This window comes from Helicoverpa zea, chromosome 10 (assembly GCF_022581195.2).
Source record: "Helicoverpa zea isolate HzStark_Cry1AcR chromosome 10, ilHelZeax1.1, whole genome shotgun sequence".
Classification (NCBI taxonomy): Eukaryota; Metazoa; Arthropoda; class Insecta; order Lepidoptera; family Noctuidae; genus Helicoverpa; species Helicoverpa zea.
Window position 1 is genome coordinate 11164351 of NC_061461.1, and position 16684 is coordinate 11181034.

Sequence of the window (16684 nt, forward strand, 5' to 3'; positions counted from 1 at the left end):
TGAGTTTATCCTAAATATGGTCATAAACGGACAACTATCAATGAAAACCAGAACATCGGGTTAAATATCTATATTGAAGGATACCTGGAACCAGCAGCATTTTAGGATCTCCCAAGCAAGTTTTTGCGTCCAACCGATGAGTCACAGAGTCAACGCACGGAACCCAACCGCGCGCCTTTGATGGCGCTTTTTACTTTAAACCTTTTTTGCAAACCTCAGACGAGATGAATTCAATATTATTTACATTAATAAATTCCTCGTTTATTTCTACGTTGATGGGATCTGTATTGGTTTCTTCAAAGTTATTGATTTTAATACAGTCATCGTGTAAGGAATTGGGTCATTTTATTGATACGTCTAAGTGAGTTTCTTTAAAAGTGGTCTTTCTGGCATTATTTTTTAAATGCATTTTTGCTTTTTTTTGTTTCATACCTCTCGCCATGCTCTTGTTTTTGAAAGTATTTTACTAAATTATCACCCCCTCTTTGCAAACTCAAGTGCCTAACATTCCTGGAGGTTTCACCTTCAATCAATTTGGTCTTGTTTGAATTTGGTAATCGGGCAATCTGCTTTAGTTAAAATATTTTTTTTTGTAATTAGAAACGCTTCTGTCTAAAGTAGTTACGTATTAAACCAGAAGTTGTAAAATCTATTAGACACTTAAACAATAAAAGGTGGTTAACTATCAAACACTAACAAACGCAGCAATATTCTTAAATCAATCGTAGATTTTAATTAAAGTTAATTAATTTCACTAGAAAGTGCTATTAATGCTTTACAATCTTTTGTCTTAGTGATTGTTCGTTAAGAGAAAGACTAATCATAGTCTACTGCCTAGCCTAGCTTATATTGCTAAATGAATTAAATGTTCCGTTTAAGAAGTCAACTTTCTTTTGAAATAATAAGATTTAAATATAATGTTTAACTTGACACAGAAGAAGTATTAAATAAAGAATTAGAAAATGTAATGAATGTAGATCCAACTATAGCTGAAATTATAATAAGTAACTTGCTAGATCAATTTAAAGTTAAGGATACAAAAGTAGGTTTCAATTCTATTCAGAGACAAGTCAAGAATTTGATGTGTGAGTAAGTTATTACGTTGCTTCACCTAATTCTGTTGCAAGGAGGTATACCGTTACAAACAGCATCGAAGACGAGAATATAAAATATATATAAATCTCACTTTAATCACGATGTTTTCCTTCACCGTTAGGCTGCGATGTCCGAGGTAAAACCTAGAAAGATGTTACTATATGGTTTGAAGTCGCCACTACGTTTAATACTTACGAATGTAGCTCTAATGTCAGGACAAATAATGTCAGAACAGGACTCTATCTATATTATATAAAATGTATTAGTATTACAATACATTTTATAGTATTAGAAACAATAATGATGAAAAGTAAAATCTTTTTTTAATGTTTAGATTGAGTCATCTTCATCATCATCGTCCTGCCCTAATCTTATTTTTATGACGTTGACTTCTCTGTCTGATGTTATCAAGCTTATTTGGTTCTAGCCAATTCATAATACTTTATCTACTTTCACAACTACTACTAACATACATTAATTAAACAGCTCCTAGTTTATAATTACTACTATAATATAAAGTGAGTACTAGGTAAGTGCTTATCATTTTATGTGAATGTAAAATCCAATGAGGTCGATAAAAAGCAATGTTAACCTATTATGTTGATGGCAAGAAAATTATATAAAATGTTATACTTACTGATAAGCATCCTAAAGCTAGAGCAAAGAAGGGAAATTAAAACTTATTACTTAACTTTAAGATTGGTATTCGATTGTAGTTTTAAATAACAGTGGTCAAAAAGCTTATGTACATTGTTAGGTTACTAGCAACGGCTGATATATATAAAACACCAAGATATATAAAACCATTAAAATTAGGGACGTAAAGGCAACTTTACGACAAACGAACGAACATCTTTTAAACATAAATGTTTCCCTCAAAACCTCAATTTCGATTCAAGACACGAACGCGCCCCACATTTTGTTTAATCACATACATTTTTCAAACCCTTTTTGGGTTTAAATTAAAAGTTGGAACTTTCTTAGTTTCTACATGTGTCAGAATCAAATTAATTTTCTCGAACAGAGTAGTATTGAAGATTATTATCATATTTAATTATGTTAAGTTTTCTTTCAAATCAATGCTTAGTTTTTAATGCATCATGAAAACATAAAGAAATTATTTTTTAACTCTAGCATCTAAGATTGCTGATTTATGAAAAATAGGAATACAAATTAATAAAATGAAGGAGATCAATCCTCGCCTAAAGGAATCATTAAAACATAACCACTGACCCTTTTTTGTCCAAACCATACTGACACAGACCAGACAGCTAGTGATAATATAAATCTGTGAGATCTATATCTAAATTTATTAAAAATCAAGACATGATTGATTTAATAGATAACTCATTTGGCAAAACCGTTGAAACGCTTGTTAGTATTTGCATAATTAATGAATATATTTTAAAATTCAGACTTTCTTTGATGACTTACGAGGCAAGCATCCTATAATTAATAGACTTGATGGTATTTACTTAGAGGTTGCTAATTAATACAATTGATCATGTTATTTGTTAGTTTATAAGAATTATAACGGCACCTGACCACTTGAAAGTGTCACACTACATCAACTCATAGATGCAACTTGCGTGAAATACCCTAAAGAAACTACAAATAGAATCACAGTCGATTAAACATGTAAAGCTCACAAAAGATCCAAAAACTATAATAATAGCAACAATGTTAATAATGAAGTCGAACAAAATCTTAACTTGCGAGCTCGTCACATGAATAAAATAAAAAAACAACAAAAGGATCTTTTTGTTTACGAAAAAAATCTATGGGAAAGAAGCGAGGGCCGAACGCCTAAAAATGTTAGGAGCGCGGCTCTCCCGGTACGGGAGCGGAATTTTAAACAGGACTCTTTTAAGGTAACGTCGGGGATGCCTTAGGCTTCGATGAAAAACTTCCAGACGGTGAATCAGAACTTCGTCTGAGCCTCAAAATTGCTGGCATTATTGTTTTCGATATAAATAAAGATGGGCGTGATGGTATGAAAGATGTAGAAGACGATATTGCAGTGATTTAGTTCCAGTGGACTTGATTTAAAGAGGTTTGTGTTATCTTAGTGCAACACCTGCAACATTATGTAGATTTTGTTAGATTTCAATGGTAACAAAATTATTCTCCTAGTGAATGAATTTAGTAAAGGACCATAAAACACCCAAACAAATATTCCAGTTCAGGTTAAAAGGATAATAAGTCTAGCTGTACCTGAATACAAATAGAAGGCTGAGAATAGACAAAGTTAACGGTTTAACTCAAGTAGAACAGATAATTTGCTAGATACAACAAGTGGTATAGATAGTCTCAGACTCAAATTAATTTGTTCATGTTTTTTTTTTGGAAATTAATATCTGTCTTGTAGAGTAGAGGTCGGAGCACCTGCTAACAAGCCAATTAAAAACAGATAAAATAATGTAACTCAATATTTATCATACTCTTGTTAACAAATACCGTACTCAATCCTACAGAGATTCAAATCTGTAATTTGCGCTCTACTTACTGACAAAGTCTGCACTTTCAGAACTGGATCAGTTTCATATGCATACTATCATAAAATTAAAATTTTCACTCGTAATTTTCATAAACGTGTTACCTGTAATCTGATCTTGCACAATTTTCTTTAGCATGAAGACATAATTACGTGCAAAAACACCGCACAGAGATTCCCTTGAAAGACAACGTTTTTAAACTCACACGGGCACGGGCATGGGCACGGGTAATTCGCGCCTACTTACATTTTAAATCATGTGCAGCTTTTATGAATTGTTCAGGTTTTCCATCGTCAATTTTATTACGTAGAATACGCCCAACATCTGTATAAGAATGGGTCATTTACATAATGATGTATAATGACAAGTGTTTGAGCCCATTAAAATAAAATGCGCGTTTTACGATCAATTTGGATCGATATAGTTCTGAAGTGTCCACCGATTGCTTTAATGAAGTCTATATAAATATCGATCTGGATTTCTTTGGAAAGCATAAATTTCGCTGTCGTGTTAATTTAAAAATTATGTAACGTGACATTACGAACAATGGAGCACCTGTCAACGAAAGTGGGCCAATATTAATAAACACTCGAGACTTTATTGAATGAGGAGTCTTGTTCAGGTATGTACCAGCATTAACACATAAAGCTCACTGATTACGTCCGATCCATTTTAATTATATTTTGAAAGGCTTTACCAGTCCAATGCGGCCACGAATGAAAACATATCGTTAAACGATTTCATATGCCTACTTACAGTTGGACTGATTGTGAAAGTTAATTAGTCTGATGTTCCATTAAGGTACTGATTAACAATAGTTGTTACGCGGTTTAAAGCAATTGACAGTGTTCTAAGTTTATATTCTTTATGAGTTTCTTTTACCAATACGATAACAAATTCAATCTGCTTAAGAATTGCAATAACAATATTTACTCCATGGTCATTCCAATTTTAAGCATCTGAAATTAGTTCCGTGCTTAAATGCATTTGCAGGCCATCATATTCATTTTTTTCTCTGTGTTCTTGCGCTATACGAGCGAAAATCCAAAAACCTTTGGGGCCTTACTACAAAAACTTTAAACCCTGTTTTACACTTGTCTAATAAAATTTTGGCTGCAAAATGAACCGTATGTCAACGTCATAATTTGACATTTTTTTAGACAAGGCATAAACTGACGTTTAAAAGTTTTTGTGGTAAGACGGTTGTTGTTTACCTGACTCGGACTTTCACTGTCGGGGATCAGTTTGTCATTCTTGAATCACTCACGATGATTAATGGTGCACAAAATTATAAGGTGGTCGCCTCTGTCGAAATTGGTCGGGGAGTCATAGGGCCTTGGACCATAAAAATAAAAAAGCATGCTGGTGTGGGAACATCCTTTCCCTTTATACATTACGTGAGTTTTGCCCTTTTTTTGATCGCCCGATCGTGAGGAAGCACCCTCGATCCGATCAAAGTTTTATAACCGACTCACCAATTTTATGGTTTTAATTTCAATCAGGACTGATAAGTTATTAGATTTTGATACAGTTTAAAAGAAATTCGAAACGGATAGCGAACGCGCTTTTAAATTTGAATACAAAACGGTATTGTTAATTTCAAAGGAAGGGTGGTATTATTACTATAGTTTTGGCGCATGCGGACAGAACAATACACATTCTCGAGGGAGGGACTACCGACCCCTTTCGCAAGTAATAATTCGTGTACACCATTATCGCACAGATTGTTTGTATGTTGGTTTTATTTTATAAAACAAATTGGAATACATAATTAATTGTGTTCTTAACTCCGAAGCAGTCTTATAAACAAAGAATTATTGCGTACTCAATGTCAATAAAAGATAAGGCTAAATAAGGAACAAAATATACAAAACAATATAGAGTATGTACGTATAATCAGATTATCATGCAGGTCAGTCCGTTCAGCATGAATCTAGGCGCACATGTAGGCCCCGCGCGCAGCGTCATTCGCGTCGGTGAGACGCCGCACGACGGACGCCAGCGCGCGCGCCGTTACCGTTAAATTCAAATTTCAAACTTAACAGACCAAAATCGTGACATTATTGGAAATTAGAAAACAAAGAAAGTGTGTGATAAACCTGAAACATAAATTCATTTTGTGAGTGAATTCAGTGATAACTTGGTTATTTAATCCTGTACTGGTGTGCATGTAGAGACAAGTGGTTGTGACCTTCTGTGTTGTAAAAAAGGAGTTTGTTCTCAAACTTGTATGCAAAAGTGATGGAAATATGAATTCGAAAAAATTGGAATGTTTTGACGACGATGATTCCGTGGATGATAAGCCGAGTCTCAGCTTTTTAGGTAAGTTAGACATAAGTACATACGTTATTACAATATTTATGTATACAGGAATAGTTTCATTGATAGCTTCTGATATTTATGAGGTTAACTATTGATATGAATATCGTAGAAATTGAGTGTCAGTGATAAAGTATGGGGTTATGAATGCTATTAGTAAACGTCGTATCTAGGGAACTTTACTGCAGAAATCATGACTTCGTAATATACATTATTATCTTTAGATTAGATTTCCACATCAGTAATTTGAAAACCCATTTATGAATACCATAATTGGGTGTTGTCTGTTTCCAATTTGAATTTGAATAAGTTGATTTGAAGGGGTATGTCAAAATGATAGAGACTCTATAAACTGAAAATCGAGGGACGTGCAATCCTTTTGGAATGGTTGATTAAGATAACCTCCAGAGTGTAATTTAATGCAATAAGTAATGGTTCCAGTTTCCTCACGAGTTGAACAAGTATGTACGTATATCGTGTACAAGTGATATACTAAAAAGATCGTGTCTCGCAATTAACCTTCGCAGTGTCCAACGACTGCAATTATGATCCCCCTCCATTGAATCTGTTCTAGGCATGTACGAACTTGTGTTCCATAAAAATAAGTTTCAAATCACGAACACTGCCATAGTTTAAGGAAACGTCCTAGTTTTTGCTGAGGACTATTAAGTATCATTAACTTTTTCGATATCACAAATTCGCCTAACTGTTAGAGTTAATACACATAATTGCTTCAAAATTGGGTTTGATCAAAAATTTCTTAATTGATCATCTTTGGACATCACCATAAGAGAAATTGCAAGATAATTTCCCAATATTTCGTAATGTCCTCGAATCTGGATTTTGTGGGGGTGTATTGACTCATAGACAAATGAAGCCACGTATCCTGGTATGAGTCAAGTCCACTGAAGGTTCATAACCCACGCCCATAACTTTGCCTGTTCGCAACTGAAGAGTTTATGTAGGTAGTGCAAGTGAAACACAATATTCCTTGCCAACGAGAAATTGTGGATGCATCTAGAAAGGACCAAAAGAGCAAAAAACTTCGAGACATCACGACCTGAAATTAATACGGTTAAAAGAAATTGTAATGCAAACGAGGTTTATAATTTCAAAGTGAAAATATCTGTGTATGGATTTTGATTGCTTTTTAAGTAGCCAGTGGTTTAAAGACCGTGTTTTTGTAATTTTAATGTTGAAGAATGTAATTTTATGTCCGATTTAGGATTATTAGCTTTCAAATCCTGGTAATCAATAGCGACATTTGCATAGAGTGTCGTTGACACCTCGAATTTCTGATGCGAGACAAAAATTAATTAGACTAAAACGATAGATAATCTTCATACTTATATTGACGATCTCATTTCTGGACCAGGATCTTTCAAAGTAATCTCGACTTAAAGTCCAGGGCATAGAGTTGATTGCTATTGAAGGATGTTTTCACACGTAATTTGTATTTACATTCGATCCTAATAAAAAGACTGAGCTACCCCTATTCGATTCGTCTGGTTAACACATGCCTTAGCTTTTACACAAGTTACGGTAAATTAAAAATACTGAAAAAAAAACTATAACAAAATACCTGTTTATCCATTAATATTAATATTTTCAACTGTTACCTCAATCATGTCAATGACCTCAAAAATAAAATAAATGTACATTAAAATGGAAGCAAAACAGTCGTAAAATCTGCATTAGCTGCAGTTATAGTGCCTATTTTTACGACTTGGTCTGTATCATCACTTAAATGTTAGATCACTACGTCAATATCTCCAAGGTCCATTAAATTGATTACTTTTATCAATTCATAGAAGTTAGAATTAAGTATTGCTGTTATCTGATTGTCAAAAATGTTTTATCTATGATTATCTGCAAGTTAAATTTTGAAGTCCTGTTTCATACAACTTAAGTTGTAAATGAGATAGATAAGGATCTGCCAAGTATTCGATAGTTGAAAAAAATATAGCTCTTTGATTCAATAACTTTGGTTTGTACCGTTAGTGTCTAATTCAAAATGGTATAAATTCCCACATCACCAACATACTTATGGCTCTATCTTTATTGCTATATCTTTTGCCATCTCTTTTAATCTTATGGATTGTACGAATCGTGCCCATCTCGGTAATATGTGGTCGTATGACGTGTATGTCGTTGATACCTATATAATCTTCCCAAAAACAAGATATTTTCTTCTGATGTCAACGGCGGTCAAGTGGTCCAATTTGTTCTACAACATGGGACCAATTAAATTTATAACTGGATGTTCCTGTTCTGTAGACAAACTAACTGGCTTAGCCATTGGCGATTAATTAAATTTAAGTAATAGTCATTGATTCAAACCCATTTAGTTTAACGGTAATTATCAATAAGGAGGTAGTAAAGTTTTATTTACGTTGTCTTGTATTATCCTTAGGCGCCTTTGCGGTGCTTTGTTTCATAGCGTTAATATACAAATGAATTTTACTGATTTTGTTATTCATGTTATGAGATATGAAATATACTGCGCTATCAACATTTATATTACTTTGACTCCTAATTGCTCTTAACACAACGTTAATAATATCAATAGCACCGTAGGCTTCTTGGGAGTTCTGAATGGAATCAAATAAACAAATCAATTTACAGGTGAAAACAAATTTATCTAGACGAGGTCAAATGTTAATGCACTAAACCAGTTTGGAGATCAAAATATGCATAAAAACTTAACTGGGTCAACAAAGATTGAGATAATATTTAAATTTGGAACAATTAAAAGACCATGAGGTCTAGTCTAGGAGGCGTCTGATTAAAATAAACATTTTTTTTTCGTAAGAACCGCTTTAAGAAACGAACATGGTCACTTGTGATTTAACGGATTAAGATAAAGTCATAGTTTAACATAGTTGTGTCTTGTTGGTAATGAGTAGTAGAGGAAAGTATAGAAGACTTGTTGATCCAGAAATGGTCTTAAATTGAAAATTTTCAGTCCACTTGGAACTTTAAATACGTCTGGACTTTGTTCAACGGCAACATTTAAATTCAAAGCTTCAAGTTTCGTATCATTGTCGGCATAATCCGTACCTTTATTATGGGCCTTAATTCTTACATCATACGTATCAAATTTAATTGTATTCTTAACTCGTGTTTGTGCCCCATTTTTTGTTAGACTCAATTCAAAGTTTCGTTGAAACACCTGTACATGTTTTTGCATATAAACAACAGTTAGTAAGATTTAGATGATCGACACCTCTAAAAAGTAATTTGTCATGATCAGTCTGAGGGTGACGTAATAGTCATTGTGGAGTCACTTTGCAATGACCTTGAATCAACAATGCACGGAAGTATTATTATGGAGTTGAACAACTTTTATTAATTATGATCTAATACTGTTATATACGATTTTGGTAGATGATATTTTGTTACAGGAAAGTTGATGTTTATTTAAAAGTAGGATAACAGAGAGGACACTAATGATGTTGAAACCAGTTTAAAGGAACAACAACAAACAAGTATTTTAGTGTCTAGGTAAAACACAAACCGGTTCAGCCTAATAAATTAACACTTTCCATAAAAACAGTTATAAAGCGATAAATTAATTCATAACTGCACAACTTGTTCTAACGCATCACAATAGCAATCATCATCTATTTTCGTAACTAAATTCGAATATTCTAAACTGGGCCTAAGATAGCTCCTGTCGGCACTCCTCAAAGCTTAATTGCTAGTTCGAAGATAGCAGAGGCTAGTTTAAATACCTCGGTAGGTACATGGACCTCCACTCTCTCTACGTATCTCCATCATGGTTGACGTGCCGAGATATGCATGTAAAGGGTGAAAGTTTCAGACCTGACGTTGAGGGGTGAGTGTACTTTCAAACGAAATAAATCTGCAGTTTTAATTACTGTATTGCGTAGGACTGTGGTCCAATTGGACTTACTTTTCTTATCGTTAAAGGTTTCATATCAAGTTAATTGTTTTATTAATTTGTCACTTAGAGACAGGTACACAATTTGTTCAAATAAAACTCCTCCAAATATCCTCTTAAAATTGAATTTCGATATTGGAGTTAACTAAAGCATTTGAATGGGTTATGAACTATTGTTACATGATAAAGTAGGGCAAATCGTAAAGTCCTTGGAAAGCTTATCTTAATTCGATTTAAATGTTTCTGTTTTGTTCTAGCTGCTTATCATTTTACAACAGTTGTAAAATTTCTTTTAGAAATTGACTTTTAAAGAGCTGATAACATTCTGACTCGCAGTATAGTTACTTACCATAAACAGTTTACTGTAAGTACGGTAAACTGCACATCAGTGGTAACTGTCATGCACCTTAACCTAATAGTAATAAGTACGATTTTCCTATAAAAGTGTTACCACTGACGTGAAGTTGACTGTACTTTCTATAAATGGGACTAGCTGTGTGACATCAATTCATTAAACTCGGTTAGAAATGATATTCGATCATACGCAAGAACACCATAAAATATTTAGTTTATGTACTGTTTAACCTCTCACCGTGAATTTCTTTACGTTCAGAATCGATTACAGTCTCATTTCCCATAATCCATTCAATGGAATCGAATAATATTTTTATAGTATCGATTTATAATAAGCTCTTTAATTCCCAGCCATTTGACAGATTCTTTACAAGATTATCTAATGTAATACTTTTGGTGTAATCGTTTGAAACGGTTTTACCCACGGTATTAAAACGGTGGGTAGATATTACTTGTGCTTGATACTTTTAATGTCGACGTTTACATAGACTTTTTACTGCCTTTTGTTTTTGAAGTTAATAAAAAAGCTGCAACATGTGTTTCTTATTCATCAAGTTTAACTTTAATTGACTGCAATTTAACTCGAGTAGCTTTCAACAAAGGTGTATTAGCATTTGGTGGGTTTCCATATAATTCTAAGACTTTACCAATAGGCATGATGACAGTAATCAAAAATCATTAAAATAATATATTTATTAAATTAAACTTGAAGCTTGGAATATAAAACGCGCATTGTTTTCTTTATTAATAATGTGATTGATATGTATTTTTATAAAATAAAATTACGAAATAAGGCAATCCGCCATGATATCTTGAACACCAATCAGAGCTCGTGTCGTCATTTCTCAAAACAACTCGCGCGAAAGCGCGCGAACGTCACATTTCGTTATTGTGAACTTCCACTGCGATCTTTGTTTTTAATTAATTAATTGTTTATAACACGAGTTATGGAGCCCGGATTTATCAAGGCAAACAGCGCTAATTTGCCTAGAATTGATATCATAATGCTGGGAAAGTTTTTGGCATCAAATAAAGATTTTTGTTCAGCTGAATTTAGAAATGTTAAAACTTCCATGTAAGTATACTAGTTTAATTAAAAAACAATGATAGATGAAACCTAACCTCGAAATAGTTATTTACATTATAAACTATGCTAGAATCTAGAGAACTATGTAATAACTTACATCAAAGTGATCTTCACAAAAATAAAGTTGTACCCTGGGCAATATTGCTTTTGAATCTCGCCTTGCAAGTTTAAGCCACTTGTTTCGTATTTTTTTATTGTGAGGAACGTACACAAATAACTTATCAGGAGTTGTTTTGGATGTAAGAAAGAATGTTACTTGTGAGATGACGGGAGATAGAGGAGTATGGAAGAAGAAAACATGCTGCGCCGACCCCAAATGAAATTGGGATAAGGGCAGGAGGATGATGAGTTGTTTTGGATGTGTTCTTACACTGGGGGACCCCACAACACCTATGCCCTTTCGAATTCATATTTAATAACACAAAAAACTTAATTATTGCACGAGCGTTGTTTACTTGCGTCTTGTAATTTCAGTCGTGACGTCACAAGTGACACCATGACACTGACAAGCGTTTTCGCGCCGGATTCAAAGTGGACAGAGAAAAATGCAATTATTTGATAAAAAAACTTCGCATTTTCTTAAAATTAATAATTTTTCATATAAAATAGACGTATACCTACATTAAACAAAGGAATTTAAAAATTTGTCATCATGCCTATTATGTTAGTACTTGGATATTTTACGAAGTTATCATGCAGAATGAATATTTGAATACCTTTTAGTATTTGCAAAACCAACGCTTATTGCGTATAACATCCGTTCGAGCCCTATTCACTTTCACCGAGATCTTAAACCTACTTGTTATTGTAAAGTAATAAAATATTTAACTTTGCTTCGTTATTACCTAAAACAATTTTAACAGTTTCCTTGTCTTTGAGTGGTGTACTTATATGAACTGTTTGTCTTTGGGTGTTGAATTTAACAGTCAACTGATGATGTAGGCTACTGTGTTGCTCAGCCTACGTTCAGTTGTATTGTTAGTAAGCTAAAGTACTTCAGATATTATATTCATAACAGGTCTTTCTTCACTCTAGGGATCATCCAAAGGTATTGTTCTATTCTGTTTTTAGTTTTCGAAAGACATGTTCTCTTGGGAAACATCGTTGTCACCATTTAAATTAATAGAAAACTTGTGATCTTTATTTAATCCGCAAATTATTTTTTTTATAGCTTGGGTTAAGATTGCGCAGGAATTTTCAAATTTGAATAACGGTTTGTTTCATCCATAGAAGATTAGCCTGATTAAAAATTGTACGGTACAGAAAAGCTTGTAATCCCACGGATTGCCATAGCTATGGGAAAATTGTTTTCTATGTTTTGATGGGTAACAAAATAACTGTACAAGCCCACAGACTTTGAAATTTGAAAAGCTAGCTACCATTTTATTTTTTTCTATCTCTGGTATAACAGTTTCATTCAAATACTTCCTTTCATCCTTTAATACGCAATGATATATCCCATATTTATTCCACTAGATCCCGTTGAGCTTCCTTAAGCCTTCGTTAATCCGTAAACACATAAAGCCAGGAACACATTAGAGCATAAGCATCCAGTGTGGTCCATTGCTTATCAACAAAAGGACTATTGAGTCGTGTGCCCTGCCCTTAGGGGCCAGTATCCTTGGAGATTTTTTCACGCGTCTAATGAAGTAGCGTTAAATTTGACTTTTCTACCTGGTAGTAAAAATAAAAGGACTTGTGTTTTTATCTGCAAACGGAGAATAGGTTTGACGCTTGTGTTGAAATCAATATTAAAGGCATTAGCTTACTTTGTGTTAGCCGACTTATGGGACAAGATTAATGCAAAAACACAAATTACATGATAAGTTATCGAATATGCTAAGGATATGAGAATCCTGTTCTCAATAAAGCCCTGAGGTAAACCACTGATTTATAACTATTTACACTTCTTAATTTGGATCATTAAAATGCAAACATCTAGAGTCTTAATCAAATATTTAAATTGGAATACAAAACTAGACATTCGGATGTTTGTTTAAATTCATGTCGGTATTTAAATAATTACTTTACTATGGTTATAAAACATTTGCATAAAAAAATATTTGCTGTCTAATTCAATTTTCTGTATCAATTCTAAACAAAATCATTTCCTCACCGTGACTGCTTTCTCGTATTAATTATTGGTTTTGTAGAACTAGTTTATCTGGTTCGTTTATGTTTATTTTTATCTTCAAAATCACCTTTAATTTCGTTTTCTAGGTTACTATAACCTATAGTGTCTATATCAACCTCTTTCACACTAAAATCAGTCTCAAAATCTTTCGATATACCACTCTGATTAACACTGCATATTCTCATGGAGTAAACATTAATTGGCCCAACGATATTTCGAATGCTAATACGTTACAGAACAGTATTGTTGACATTAACTGTGTAATGTCAATATTGCACCAGCTAAGAGTTACCTAACCTACTATTACGATAAAGCTAACATTCTGATCCTCTTACTTTCTGTTATATTCTATAGTAACATAATTTTCGACAGAGATGTATCTAAAGGTTATAGTTTAGTTTACTTTAAATTCAAAGACTCAAATGTCATCAAAGCGTATGGTTTCAACTGTATTTTAGGGATCGATGACAGTGATATAGGTTTCACTAAAATTACATATGCTTAGTGCACTTAATTCATAAAAGCTTTCATGTCCATGAACATTAACTTAGTGATAATTTCCTTTACGATCAATATAAACATAATAAACTACAATGTAATTAATACCCTGGGGTATATTCTACTTTTTAGTTCTTATTTTATTGGAAGCACTACATATAAAAGTGGTCGAGCCAGTGCATAAAATATGAGTTCTCTTGAGGCAGTAGAACCTTCTGTTAATGTTCCATCAATTCTGATAGCTGTGCTAACAGATAGGGGTAAAAACAAAAGAGGGATCGCGCCTAAACAAATGGAGGAGGGTCCCTCTAATTTGTTCAGTTAATATTTGTCCAACTTTACATCTACGCTTCTTGAAATAGATAATGGGTTTTAGAAAGGCTACTTTTAAGGAAAATACAATCAAGTTTCCTTAAAATCATAAGTGGTTTTAGTCGATAATTTTCACTAAGATCTAAACACTGCAGTCTAGAATCATGTCTTCCTTCATAAAAGTGTTACTGATAAACATCCGAGCATCTCCAACGATTCTCATCTAAACGACGGCGAAGTAATTAAACTATAAAATTAATCTAATGAAAAGGAAGCCAATAAAATTGCTCTGCCCGATAATAATTTCCACTGGCAACTACCTGATAAAGACGCCGTACATGGAACCGATCTAAGGACAGGTAGTCATGTAGCAGAGGTCCCGCGCTGACCTCGGCAAATACAAATAGAAAGTTTAATCGAAGTCTGACAGTTAATGTATGGTATTAGAAATATTGTATACTGTGTTACGGTAGTTTTGTCTCTAATTAGGCAATAAAGTGTGCCTCTGTTCCTGCTTTAGTTGGTGCTTTCACTGTTGTCAACTTAACTTAGTCTAAGTACTTGCGCTTGTTCGTACTGATGGCTTCACTTGAGATTATGCTTACATCGTTCATCATATCTGTATTTTGATTTTGTTTCATAGCTTAGTGGCCATCATAAACATTATGTTATAGTTTCATTATCATAATCTTATGGTTCTTAAGCTTTACCGTCAGCACTAGTATAGTAGCACTGACAACCAATTGTATTATAATATTGTAAACTCTTTGTACAATATCGAGTATTAGATTTGTTCGTGCCAGATGACAAGAAGGTCAATCCAATATTTCTTTTATTCCTAAGCCACCATGAAAGATACTGTTATAAAATTATATTAAGAAACGTTTCTATAATTCACTATTATTACTTAGATTTTCAATACAGTTAGATCGGTATTGGGTTTTTTTATCTCTCTATAGGTACCTATTTGAATCCGGGTCTATATTTTAGTGCACATTTCTTATGCTAATTAATTCATCTTTGTTTACATCATCTGATGATAAAGATGCACTCATGTCTAATAAACAGTTCTTAATTTACAGTTTTATGCAAAATATTATCTTATATTTTATGGCGTGTTTATTGGTGCTTATGTATTTGAATTTTAATAAAGGCTTGTGATGTAAATTAGATTTCTGATCTTCTTTTTAGGTTAATGTGTTTAATGTTTTAATTTTCTATTCCAAAGTTTTCGACTCTCGTGTTTTGAAACATGAATATTTGCAATATGAAAACACGGATTTCAGCAGAATATATTTACGAAGCTTATCTACAAAAGGCGTGGCCTTAGAGAAATCGTGGCGCCACAGCAAACACAAAAATAAAAGTGTAAACGCTATTCATTGTCAAAGTCATATTCTGGAATGTCGCCTCATTTTGGTCAACTGACCCAAATAAGTCAGACGGTACATCATGCCACAGACACCTATACAAATAAATCTACGTGACGCTTTTAGGGTCCCAAAACGAAATAAACACCCACCGCCTCTTCATTTGCTTTTTATATTAGCATTTCTAAAGAGTGTGCTGCACTTTGGAATTATAAAAAGCTATGAACATCTATAGTGTATGCTTCATCACGAATCTCGTTGAAAGCATTTAATTTAAATCTTCTATCACTACCATCAACTCTATTTACCATCAAACCAGGTAAGTCTTGGAAAGTTACGATTTCAATCAGTGTCGCCATTTTTTCTCAGCACTAAAGGATGTGTACGGTGGATAACAAGTTTGCTGAGAAGTTTCTCAGATCGAGTTCAACTTTATTACCATGCTCGTCTGGGATTGAAAAACCAGGAATATTACTTATCATTCCGCGAAAGTTATGAGTCATAAGATTGTAGACTATAGTCTGCATCACGTCTCGGCTTTAATTGAAATATTTTATTCAGATTATTTATCAGGGCTTTCTTCAGTGTTCGTTCTTTGCAACCTATCAATGCAAGTGGTGTTAGAAATATTATGTGAGATATTGTTAGATAAGTTAGTGTTTGTGTTAGTTATTACATATTTAATAACAGTTACAATATGATCCATATGAAAGCAATCCAACCAAAAATAAAAATCCAATTTCCAGGCTGTAATCAAAATTTCCAATTAACACAAAATTACAAAAAGTTTAACAATTAAAAATAAAATTTAACAGTAAAAGTCACATTTACAACGTAGCTAATTGAATCGAGATCTTCGAAGCCACGGGAGTCCCGTGGGCGTACGGAATTGATCTCTGACTCTTTTACTCATGTGGTGTTAAAGTGAGATAGCAGTAGGGTCTATTATTGTATGGGGACGGCAGCAGGTTTGAATAAGGGTTGCCATGCTTTGTGTGGACTTTTGTAAATCAAAGCAAGACCACATTTGTCATCTAAGCTATTGTGTTTAAGTTTGCCTTCTTAATATCTTTTAGCCATAAGTACCTTCTTCTACACATCATAAAAAAGCTATCA

The 16684-nt window shown here is 33.3% G+C and overlaps 1 protein-coding gene across 3 annotated transcripts in view; it reads left to right on the top strand.

Annotated features, from left to right (window-relative positions):
* The window catches only part of LOC124633608 (protein TANC2), a 173699-nt gene that overhangs the window by 16862 nt on the left and 140153 nt on the right, over nt 1-16684 (top strand). The window contains exon 1 of one of the 3 annotated variants that reach the window (XM_047168881.1): nt 5556-5912. The exons of the other annotated variants lie outside the window; for them this stretch is intronic. Within the exon in view, the coding sequence (XP_047024837.1) occupies nt 5840-5912 (73 nt within the window). The 5' untranslated portion in view covers nt 5556-5839. Of the gene's footprint in view, nt 1-5555; nt 5913-16684 lie in introns of those variants that run through there. 3 annotated transcript variants of the gene reach the window in all.